General features: G+C 42.3%; 1 protein-coding gene across 2 annotated transcripts; it reads right to left on the bottom strand.

Moving 5' to 3' along the window:
* Positions 1-6,022: 6,022 nt before the first annotated feature.
* On the bottom strand, positions 6,023-11,173 carry LOC308662066 (uncharacterized protein). 2 transcript variants are annotated; one of them, XM_081317484.1, is made up of 2 exons: positions 11,114-11,173; positions 6,023-8,622 (listed from the first exon to the last, which is right to left on the bottom strand). In XM_081317484.1, exon 2 carries the CDS (start codon positions 8,055-8,057, stop codon positions 7,023-7,025), a length of 1,035 nt encoding a protein of 344 aa, XP_081173610.1. In that variant the 5' UTR covers positions 8,058-8,622; positions 11,114-11,173; the 3' UTR covers positions 6,023-7,022. The 2 variants fall into 2 exon arrangements, with proteins under 2 accessions (XP_081173610.1, XP_081173611.1); XM_081317485.1 differs by lacking the exon at positions 11,114-11,173 and adding an exon at positions 10,899-11,086.
* Between the last annotated feature and the right edge of the window lie 718 nt (positions 11,174-11,891).

Here is an 11,891-nt window from a genome sequence, read left to right as displayed (position 1 = left end):
AGCGACATAAGGTTGAAAACCACGCTCGTCCTATCTCTTCCCTAAAGCGTTTACATTACAAGGTGTTTTCATTGATTCCGTGGGGGATTTTTAGAGGCCATCAAGTCGTATTCGATTCCCACCGAGCACATCCATAGCTTTTCTCCATGACACTCTATCCTAAACCTTTTCTTTCGGGTCTCCCAAGAGGGCAATCATTGTCCCTCTTCCTGCAACTAAATCAAAGGAAAGTGTCCTAGAGGGGAAATTAGTACAACAGCCAAGGCGAAAGTGCAGCTCCCTTCAGCGAAGCTGTAAAATTGAAGCTTGACCCCGTTTCTTCTGTCATTTTATTTTCTTTTACTTCCATATTTAGCTAACTAGCATTACTGGTACCCCATCCCTGCTAACCAATAGAAATTTTCGCCTTGAGTTTCTCCCACGCCCCCAGAATTACCCATACTTCTTTTCCAAACGCAGGAGGGGGCCTGGAAGAGTCATTTCTCCCGCTTCTGGACAGTTGGCATCCTGACCAGCTTCAAACCTTCAACAACACTTTGCTATGCATAAGAAAATCATGCCAGGTTTTCCTGGCAGAGTTCAAGGCATTGGTGCAGATTAAGATCTTTTTTCAGTGCAACTGAATAGGGCAATGAAAGGCTGGCAGCCTGGAACTTCAACTCGCCCTCTGCTTGCAGCTCTGGCTTTGCCACCTGCAGAAAGGGCTGTGTAGGAGAAAGACAACTGGGCCCTTCTCGGTCTGGGTTCTGGCCGGGACACATCACAAAACCGGCATTGGTTGCAACTCTCATGGACTTTTGGAGGCCTCGAGATAGACGAGGTACAACCATTACGTCCCTCACATCAGGTTTCAATACTGTATCATCAGCCATGATATCCTTATGAACAGACTTTGGGGCTGCAAATGGGAGGCACTGTATTACGGTTGTTTTACTTCTGTCTCCATGGCTGGTGTAGGATTCGTTGTCTAGCTGAAATAAACAATCACAAGCCAAAAGTTCCAAAACAACGGTAATTTATTTCTACTCCTTTGCAAGGGGGTTGCTCCTTTTGCATGCAAGCACCCAGTGCACACACCCCAAATCCTCAGTATTTGTTCTTTACATTCCACCATTGCCATTACAAATTTACCTCCCACCTCTTCATTGGCTTAGTCGTCATGCTGTAATCGTGTCGTCACAACCTATCCAGAGCTTCTAAAGTGAATATATTATCTCCACCCCCAATTACTTCTCCCATTCCCCTAATTCTATCACCCTTGGCCCTTATTTATGAATTACCTATTATGGCTGTTAGTTCCTAGGGGTTTTCTCTAAAGTTGCTATCATATCAGTAAATTGTGGTTAGGACTGGTTTTCCTAGATACAATTCATAGACTTCAAGCTAGGCTCATGGGATTAAAATATATACAGTTTATTTGCTTCACAGGCTACCATGTCTTCTCATAGTTCTGTAAAAACAATTAAGCTCTTTTTCCCACGCCTGTTCCACTCAGTGCGGAGTTGGGCCTCTTGCTGTTCGGGAGGCCCCTGGACAAAAGCCTTACACTGCTGCTTTCTAACATCTACATGAAACCACTAGGGGAGGCCATCCATTATGTACAGGTAGTCCTAGACTTATAACATTTCACTTAATGACCATTTGAAGTTACAGCAGTGCTAAAAAAGTCACTTATGACCATTTTTCACACTTACAACCATTGCAGCATCCCCCTTGTCAGGTGATCAAAATTATGACGCTTGGCAATTGACTGATATTTGTGAGTTTCAGTGTCCTGGGCTCATGTGATCTCCTTTGTCAACAGATCTGGTGCACAACTTGGGGATCCTCCTGGACTCATGGCTCCTGCTTGAGAAGATCCTAGGTGGGGGAGGGGCTTTGCAGAGGTGTATCTGGTGCTCCAACTGTATCGTTTCCTAGACCAGGGAGGCCTTGCATAGTGCTCAGTCATGCCTTGGTCACCTCCAGTTTGGATCACTGCCCTGGACCACCCGGAAACTTCTAACTGGTCCAGAATGCCCCAACGCACAAAGTAATGAGGGCCTCTAGGTTGCCCACATCACATCTTTCTGGTGGGAGTTTCCCCAGGTTTGTTTCTTTACAGGTGCAATTGAAGATGCTGGTCATCACATTTAAAGCTATTTCTTTATGGTAGCAATTGCACTTGGAATTAATACACCACCCCACTGTGCTTTATCACACTCTCGGCTTACAGTGTCAGCATATTCTCCCCAACAATCTGGGTTCTCATTTTACTGACCTCAGAAAGATGGAAGGCTGAGTTAACTTTAAGCCCCGTCAAGATCGAATTCCAGGCTGTGGGCAGAGTCAGCCAGCAATACTGCATTCTGACCACTGAGCCAAAAGGACACCTGTCATTAAAGTTCCACCTTTATTATTTCTGCATCTATCTTTTCTACCAGGTCAGATATGGTGGGCAAGCTTCTAGTCCCTTCCCTTAAATATTGACATCTGATAGGATCTAGGAAGTGAACCGTTTCTGCTGCAGACCCTGCCCTGTTAGACACTCTTCCCCCTGAAGTGTGGCAGGCCTTTATCCTCCTAGTCTTCCGTAAAGCAAGGAAGATCTAGTTTTTCTCCTAAGCACTCGGATAAGAAGAGGCCGCCTGCACATCAGAAGTCTGACTTGGCACCAGAGTTTTGTTTATATGCATTTGGTTTTAATAGTTTATCGATTAGCCCATCGGCGATATCAGAATATAGTCTTCCAAAAATTAATAAAATCCTATAAAAACAAATTAAAATGAAACTGGGGTAAAATATAACGATTTGATATATAGATAAGTGAAATAAGATAGAATTATATTTCAGTATCACCCCTAAAATCTACCCCAATCAGTCCCACAAATGTCGATCTCACCTGAACCATTTTGATCAAGCACTGTGCCATATTAAATGTTGTTTTCAAATTCTGGTGGCACATAAAGTATGTTGTTTTAATATGGGATTCGCAATGGGTCATTCATTTAACATATGAACCAAGGTACCTGTCTCTCACCCTCTTAAACAAACCATGATCAAATAATTAGAGCTGAACTGGGAATTTACTCAGTTTACCCACTCTAACCCCTTCGTGGATTACTGCCTTGTCATGGCGAAGGGGCTTGCGTAATTCAATGAAGCTGAGCTATGCCGTGCAGGGCCACCCAAGACGGAAAGGTCATAGCAGAGAGTTCTGACAAAATGTGATCCACTGGAGAAGGAAATGGCAACCCACTCCAGTATCTTTGCCATGAAAACCCTATGGACAGTACCAAAAGGCAAAACAATATGACGCTGGAAGATGAGCCCCTCAGGTCGGAAGGTGTCCAATATGCTACTGGGGAAGAGCAGAGGGCTAGTACTAGTAGCGCCAGAAAGAATGAAGCGACTGGGCCAAAGCCGAAAGGACGCTCAGCTGTGGATGTGTCTGGTGGTGAAAGGAAAGTCCGATGCTGTAAAGATTTTTTTCTCCATAGGAACCTGGAATGTAAGATCCATGAATCAAGGAAAGCTGAACGTGGTCAAACAAGAGATGACAAGACTGAACATCGACATCTTAGGAATCAGCGAACTAAAATGGACAGGAATTTTTGAATTTAATTCAGATGACCATCAGGTATACTACTGCGGGCAAGAATCCCTCAGAAGAAATGGAGTAGCCTTCATAGTCAATAAAAGAGTAGGAAAAGCAATACTGGGATACAATCCCCCAAATGACAGAATGATCTCAGTTCAAATCCAAGGCAAAGCATTCAATATCACAGTAGTCCAAGTCCATGCCCCAACCACCAGTGCTGAAGAGGATGAAATTGACTGGTTCTATCAAGCCCTACAGCACCTTATAGAACTAACACCAAAAAATGGTGTCCTTATCATCATGGGGGATTGGAATGCTAAAGTAGGAAGCCAAAAGATAACCGGAATAACAGGCAAGTTTGGCCTTGGAGTAAGAAATGAAGCAGGGCACAGGCTGATAGAATTTTGACAAGAAAATACGATGGTCATAGCAAACACTCTTTTGCAACAACCCAAGAGACGGCTTTACACATGGACACCACCAGACGGTCAACACAGAAATCAGATTGACTATGTGCTCTGCAGCCAAAGATGGAGAACCTCTATACAGTCAGTAAAAACAAGACCAGGAGCTGACTGTGGCTCAGACCATGAGCTTTTTGTTGCAAAATTTAGGCTTAAACTGAAGAAAGTAGGGAAAAGCACTAGGCCACTCATGTATGAATTAAATCATATCCCTGTTGAATATACAGTAGAGGTGACAAATAGAGGTGCCTGAAGAACTATGGACAGAGGTTCGCAACATTGTACAAGAAGTAACAACTAAAACCATCCCAAAGAAAAAGAAATGCAAGAAAGCAAAATGGCTGTCCGAGGAAGCTTTGCAAATAGGTGAGGAAAGGAGGGAAGCGAAAGGCAGGGGAGAAAAAGAAAGATACACCCAACTGCCTTGGTGGAGCAGTGGGCTAATGCCTCCTTAAGTAACACCAGCTGCCTGCAATTAGTGCAGGTTCGAGTCCCACCAGGCTCAAGGTTGACTCAGCCTTCCATCCTTCCGAGGTGGGTAAAATGAGGACCCAGATTGTTGGGGGCAATTAAGCTGACTTTGTAATAATGCCGCTTGGGTGTGTGTGTGAAAGCCCTAATAAGCAGGCATATACATAGAATGAAGGCTACTGCTAAGCTTGTAAGCCGCCCTGAGTCTTCGGAGAAGGGCGGGATATAAATGGAATTAAAATAATAAAAAAATAAAAATAAAAAACTGAATGCAGAATTCCAGAGAATAGCTAGAAGAGATAAGAATGCCTTCTTAAATGAACACTGCAAAGAAATAGAAAAAAACAATAGAATAGGGAGGACTAGAGATCTCTTCAAGAAAATTGGAGAGATAAAGGGAACGTTTCATGCAAAAATGGGCATGATAAAGGACCAAAATGGCAGTGACCTAAGAGGCAGAAAAGATTAAGAAGAGGTGACAAAATTACACAGAAGAACTATACTAGAATGAGCTTAACGTCCCTGATAACCACGATGAGGTGGTCACTGACCTCACGCCAGACATCCTACAATGTGAAGTTGGCTTAGTGGTCATAGGACCATAATGCTGCTTCCAGTTCAAGAGATCCTTGGTGGTGAACGGGACATATTGAGACATAGGTCGAAACTCCACCTGACCCTGTTGGTTTATAACTTGCTGGTCTGTCTGCCTTAAGCGGGCTAAGAATCCACACTTAGCAGCCACTGCTTTAGCTGTGGCTGACCTTGTCAATACTCCTACCGATAGATCTACCCCAGCAGCTAATCCTTCCTCCTCTTTATCAACATCATCATCTATCTCACCCTTCCCAGCCACAGAAGGATCCTCCGCTTCCTTAGGAGCCGTGGGCTCCTTTCTCCTCTGCTTCTTTCTTACTGCTGGCTGCGCTTCACTTGGTGTTACTGCAGCTGCTGCCGCTAACAGTCGAGGCAGCGAGGGTGGACCTGGCACATAAGGAGGGGGTCTAAAAATCACTTCCTCTTCCTCAACCAGCACCTCTTAATATCAGACACATTGGTTTTGGATTTTTTCACGTCCTTAAATTTCTCGTGACACAACCCCCAGCTTCTTTCCCTTAGATCTAGCAATACAAAGGTGAACCATTTCAGCCTGACATTGCAATAAGTCATCTGCCTTCTCTGATACCGCATCCCCCCACTGGTCTATATACTGATATTGATTGGGGTATTTCTCCTCATCTGCTAATATCATGGCCCGAAGGTCATCGATGAGCTGGTTTATGAATGTACCCTCTTGCGGCCACCCAACCCCCATATGTGGCCACTGTTCCTCACATAGGAACCTCAACCTCTCTTTTGTCACCTTAGGATAGGGGACTTTATACTGTGTATGATTAAAATAATCATCAAAACCTTTCAACATCCATGCAAGCGAAACATCGCCTTGCAATGAAGTCCCTTCGTGGTCGCCATGAATCTGTTGTACAAAGAAGAGACTCACGCCAGCTCTTCAGGAAAGGTTTATTGCGCAGGTTCAGAGGGCTTAAACAAAGCAAAGGGTCTGAACCCCGAAGGGCTCATGAACTGACATATTTATACACCTCTAATTCCTAGTTAAGAATTAGAGTTCCTTATATGGTTACATCCTGAACATTCTCATCAGACAAGAGTTTACAGAAGAAAATATGAAGTATGTGTAGTTTCACAGACAGGATATGGCTATCCCAATCAACATCTACCTTAAGGACAAGACTATGTTTGCTTAAACAATGACCTTTGTACACTTCCTCTTTATGACAATTATACTTCATACAGACCCAGGCTCACTTTCTCTCACCCAGCAAAGCAGTTCCCCTCGACTCCATAAAAGGGAAATACCACATTGGGCCTGAGAAAGGAAGCTCAGACCAGATTAGAGAAAGAAAAGAGGAGAACAAAGAAAGCGACTGGACTCCCAGAACATCAAAATGCCATCAACTTGGCTATAGGTGCCCTGTATTTACAGAGAAATTAAATGTTATATGTGGGGCTTTGCATTTTGCCATTTGCAATATATTGATTTTATTGGTTTCTGCATTAACATTTTATTGCTGTAAATCATGTGGAGTCACCATGAGTTGGGGTGCCATATCCATTTTCTTAATAAAGATACATACCCCATGTTTATTATATATAGAAAGAACTCAAGGTGGCAAACATACCTCATAGAGATCTAAGCTCGCTTTCTCTGGCCCAGCGCAACAGTTCAGCTTGACTCCGTGAAAGGGAACGACTGCACTAGGCCAAACAAAGGAAGCTCAGATCTCTTCCCTCATGTTTAATAGGACAAGGTTAACTGAAAAGAATCATGCAAGAAATTATTAATTTCTCAGCTGGGCTTCCAGTAAGACACAAGAAACAAAAATTCAAGTTTCCTAACACCGATCAAATTTTTCATCTGGAATTTCTTTTCTAATAACAGAGGAATTTTCTGCGAAACACTGTCCGCAATCTGGGCATTTCAATGGTTACTCCCCTATATGTACCCTTACATGATTTATAAGGCTATACCTAGTACTGAAATCTTTCCCACAATCTGGACATTCATACGGTTTCTCTCCTGTGTGAGTCCTCTTGTGTATCACCAAGTCGGAATTTCGATGGAAACTTTTCCCACACTCAAGACACTCATATGGTTTTTCTCCTGTGTGAGTCCTCTGGTGTATCACCAGGTTTGAATTCTGAATAAAACCTTTCCCACAATCAGGACACTCATATGGTTTCTCTCCTGTGTGAGTCCTCCGGTGGATCACCAGCTTGGAATTCTGTCTAAAACGTTTCCCACAATCCTGACACTCATATGGTTTCTCTCCTGTGTGAATCCTCCGGTGTATCACTAGCTTGGAATTACGCTTGAAACCTTTCCCACAATCTGAACACTTATATGGTGTCTCTCCTGTGTGACTCCTCTGGTGTTCCACGAGGCTATCATTCCGTGAGAAACTTCTCCCACAATCTGGACACTCATATGGTTTTTCTCCTGTGTGAATCCTATGATGTTTCATCAGGTCAGAATTGCAACTGAAACCTTTCCCACAATCTAAACACTCATACGGTTTCTTTCCCATGTGCATTGTCAGGTGTTTCACCAGGTGGGATTTGTGATTGAAACATTTCCCACAATCTGGACACTCATATGGTTTCTCTCCAGTGTGAATCCTCTCGTGTATCACCAGGTTGGAATTCCGAATGAAACTTTTCCCACAATAAAGACACTCATATGGCTTCTCTCCTGTGTGAGTCCTCTGGTGTTTCACCAGGTAGGAATTCCGACTGAAACTTTTCCCACAGTCAAGACACTCATATGGTTTCTCTCCTGTGTGAGTCCTCTGGTGTATTACCAGGTCAGAATTCCGTGTGAAACTTTTCTCGCAATCAGGACATTCGAAGACTTTCACCCCAGTGTGTGTCCTCTCGTGACTCACCAGATTGGTGTGCATGCTAAATTTTTTGCCACATTGGGAGCACTGGTAGAGCTGCTCCTCCTGCATTGGTTGTTCCATGAATCAATGGAGCGCTGCTCTTAGTAATGCTTTTTCCACACTCCAAACGTGTGATCTGCAATCTGTTTTTTTCCACAATAGGCAGTCTGTGAGGTTTTTTCAACACCGATATTTTTGGTTTTACGAGGCCAAAAGTAGTTCTGATCCCTTATCTGGTTGCACTTTGATTCAAGACACTCTTTTCTTCCTGAAAGGGTTTTATTAATGCCTTTGGCTATACATGGTATTCCCACTGATGTCCAGCTATTTCCAACTTTTTCTGAATTTGGTAATAATATCTTTTTATCTTTTCATGCAATATTTTCTTGTGATTCACATAATCTATTTTTCCACCAGAAAACTCTGTTATTGTCTCCCTTGCCTCCCTCCATCCGCTGAGGAAAGAGAAGACGTTTTAACACTTTCTGGAAGAAATGGAAAAGATTTTGACTGATGGTTTGTTTTGCATTTTAATGCTGCTTCTCATTCTCTGTTGTCCAGAGTGCTCTTCTTGGCATCCTCTCTGTCTATAAAGACTCATATTACTGGGTTAGTTTCATTATTGTTTAAAAAATGGCTACAGAACCTGTGAAAACATTAAAAAAATCCATAGATTACTATGAAAAAGCAAACATGTCAAAATGCTAGTCTAATATTCATTATGATTCATTAGTTACATAGAAGACTAACTAAATCCACCTTCAAATATCCACTCATATTTCAAATCATGAAATTCTCTTGTTGGCTTGGGTAAATCACAAATTATTGTCATTGCAAATGCACTGTTATTAAGATTACCTGAAAATACGTAGGGTTTACATAGATACGCGCAGTGGTGGGATTCAAATCCCTGAACAACTGGTTCTCTGCGTGGATGCAGGCCTGGGAAGCCTCCTCCAAGCCTAGAACACGTTCAGCCGGTTCTCTGAACTGAAGAAAAATTAGCTACCGGTTCCGTGAAACTGGTTCAAACTGGCTGAATCCCATCACTGGATACACATCTATGCACACATAAATACACACTGATAAATTTATGCATGCAGAAAATCTATGTGTGTTGGAGTCTGCAAAATGTTTCAGAAGTGGATTCACTCAATTTGTTTCATCTAATTTTAGAAAGGTGGGAGCACTGAAATGGCGCCCAGGGCCTATGCAAAATTTAAAGCATCCGTTTGGCCCAGGAAAACTCCTCGCTTGCCAGGAAAACAACGTTGTGAATAACATCACAAGGAATAACGTTACCCGAAGACCGAGGCTGGTAAGAAACAGGGCTTTTTTTCTCATAGAACGCTCAGAACGGCGTTCCGGAACCTTTTTTTTTTTTGGCAAAACAACAACAACAAAAAAACAACCCAGCTCCCTTATTGGTTTTCCTAAGCCTATTGCAGGGGTAGCAAAATTGGCTCTTTTTTATGACTCATGGATTTCAACTCCCAGAAATCCTGAGCCAGCCATGCTGAGGGGAAAGGGAGAGGCTTCCAAGCTGAGCCATGCTGGCTCAGGAATTCTGGGAGAGTCATAAAAGAGCCTGCACTAGAGGAGGACATTAAAATTATTTACAGGATTACTTCTTTAGGAACTAAACTTTTAGAATCTAAAACAGCTAATTCAGAAAAGCCAACAGGAAAGAACCTCACATTTTTCATCTGCTTCTGTCTTTTGGAAGGTAAAATTAGATAACAAAATAATCTATTTCTTATGTTAACATCTCTGCAATGAAATCAAAGGTAACAGGAAAGAAATGAGAAACATTTTTCTCAATGTAATATGTCTAATTTAGCTGATTCTAGAAAAAAATAGTATCTTTTGTACACTCTTGAAAACTATTTTGAATCTAAACAATTCTTAAGAATGAAATATTCTCAAGATCTCAGCATACTTGAAAGACCAGTCGCAACAGAGATTTATTGTGGAGTGGAGAAGATGGATTGATTATATCCAGAATAAATATGGGATTAAAAAGTTTCATCTAGCATTTGAATAAGCACTGATCTGATATTTATATTGCTTGTAGTTATTTTATAAGAGTTAAAGTGCGATAGAATTAATATTTTATTGTTGTTTGCATATGGTAGACTATGATTGCTTGTATTTTTATACCCTGTATTGAGCTCTGGGAAGTCGGGGAGGGGGGAGGGGGAAGGGAGGGAGGTGTTGGGGAGGGTTGGGGAGAGGGGAGGGGGTTGGGAAAGGTTTTGTCTTTTTAAAAAAATGTATTGTAAAACTTTTCAATAAAAAAAAGAATGAAATATTCTTAATTTGGACTTTACTTTTACTGTTTGGACTGTTGTGTGTTTTGAAAAATAGATTATTTAGAATCTAGTTATGTTGCACTTCAGTCTTTAAATAATTAACCTAGTATATACATAACAATATATGATGTTTTCCATGGTGAGCTTAACATCAATAACAACATTTATTAAAAAGGCTAAAATAATTTCTGGGGGTATTATCTGTATAGTAAAATTTTGGACAAGCAGTGATCATGTTACATATGTGCATAAGCATAGTCAGTAGCATATGCCTTTTTAAAAATATCAAACATGCAAAGAAACAAAAATAAGTCCAAAATATCTGTATTACATCCAGAAATGCCAACTTTGCAACCAATATTTCTCATCCATAACTCTGGCACCCTAAGGATACCTGCATACATGCAAATGTTTCTCTGGGATCAGTAACGCAGCAGGGATTGCTTTTTCCTTCCAGTAACATATACCTAAAATCAGTTTATTGCATTTGGCAATTGTACTAAAAAAATCTCATTCATTTAGTTTGAAATCATGCGAAAAATTGATGCCTGCTCTAGATAGTTGAATGCTCCAAAATAAATTCTAGACCAGGTCTGTACATGCAGCCTACCAATGTCCCAATTTTTCCATCTCCCAGCAGGAAATCACAGGCAGCAGTTTTAAACCAGGCAGCAGAAGGATCATAACATTTGGGGAGAGAGAAAGAATACGCAGCAGCAGCAGCCGACATCTTTCAGCCTCGTCCCTTCGCTGGTTCCACGCCGCGGAGGAAACCAAAGAGCCCGACTTGCTCCCGGCTTCTCCTCCGACCTGGCCTCCACTCACCTCCCAGGAGCCGCTTCGACTCTCGAAACTGCACAAGAAGATCCACCGACTCTGTCCTCCTCCCATCAGTGAGCCGGAAGAGGAAGTTCCTCTGCCCTTTCCCCAAAAGCCTCTCTAGCAATCCAATCCTCTATCGTTTCAATTGGTTCCGGCTCGACCTCTTCTCCTCCGGTACGATATTGGCACTAGCGATGCGGCTGCTGCGTACAGAACTGTATTCTCTGCTCTCTAGGTACGAGCGCTGCTTCTCTTAGAGCGCCATCTAGCGACATAAGGTTGAAAACCACGCTCGTCCTATGTCTTCCCTAAAGCGTTTGCAAGCTGTTTTCATTGATTCCGTGGGGGATCTTTAGAGGCCATCAAGTCGTATTCGACTCCCACCGAGCACATCCATAGCTTTTCTCCATGACACTCTATCCTAAACCTTTTCTTTCGGGTCTCCCAAGGGGGCAGGCATTGTCCCTCTTCCTGCAACTAATTCCAAGGAAAGTGTCCTAGGGGGAACAGCCAAGGAGAAAGTGCAGCTCCCTTTAGCGAAGCTGTAAAATTGAAGCTTGACCCCGTTTCTTCTGTCATTTTATTTTCTTTTACTTCCATATTTAGCTAACTAGCATTACTGTCTCCATGGCTGGTGTAGGATTCGTTGTCTAGCTGAAATAAACAATTACAAGCCAAAAGTTCCAAAACAGATAATTTATTTCTACTCCTTTGCAAGGGGCCTGCTCCTTGTGCATGCAAGCACACAGTGGACACACCCCAAATCCTCAGTATTTGTTCT

This window comes from Vipera berus (genome assembly GCF_964194415.1).
Source record: "Vipera berus genome assembly, chromosome: 2".
Classification (NCBI taxonomy): Eukaryota; Metazoa; Chordata; class Lepidosauria; order Squamata; family Viperidae; genus Vipera; species Vipera berus.
Note: the sequence above shows the minus strand (reverse complement) of the source record. Positions and strands in the feature narration are given on the sequence as shown.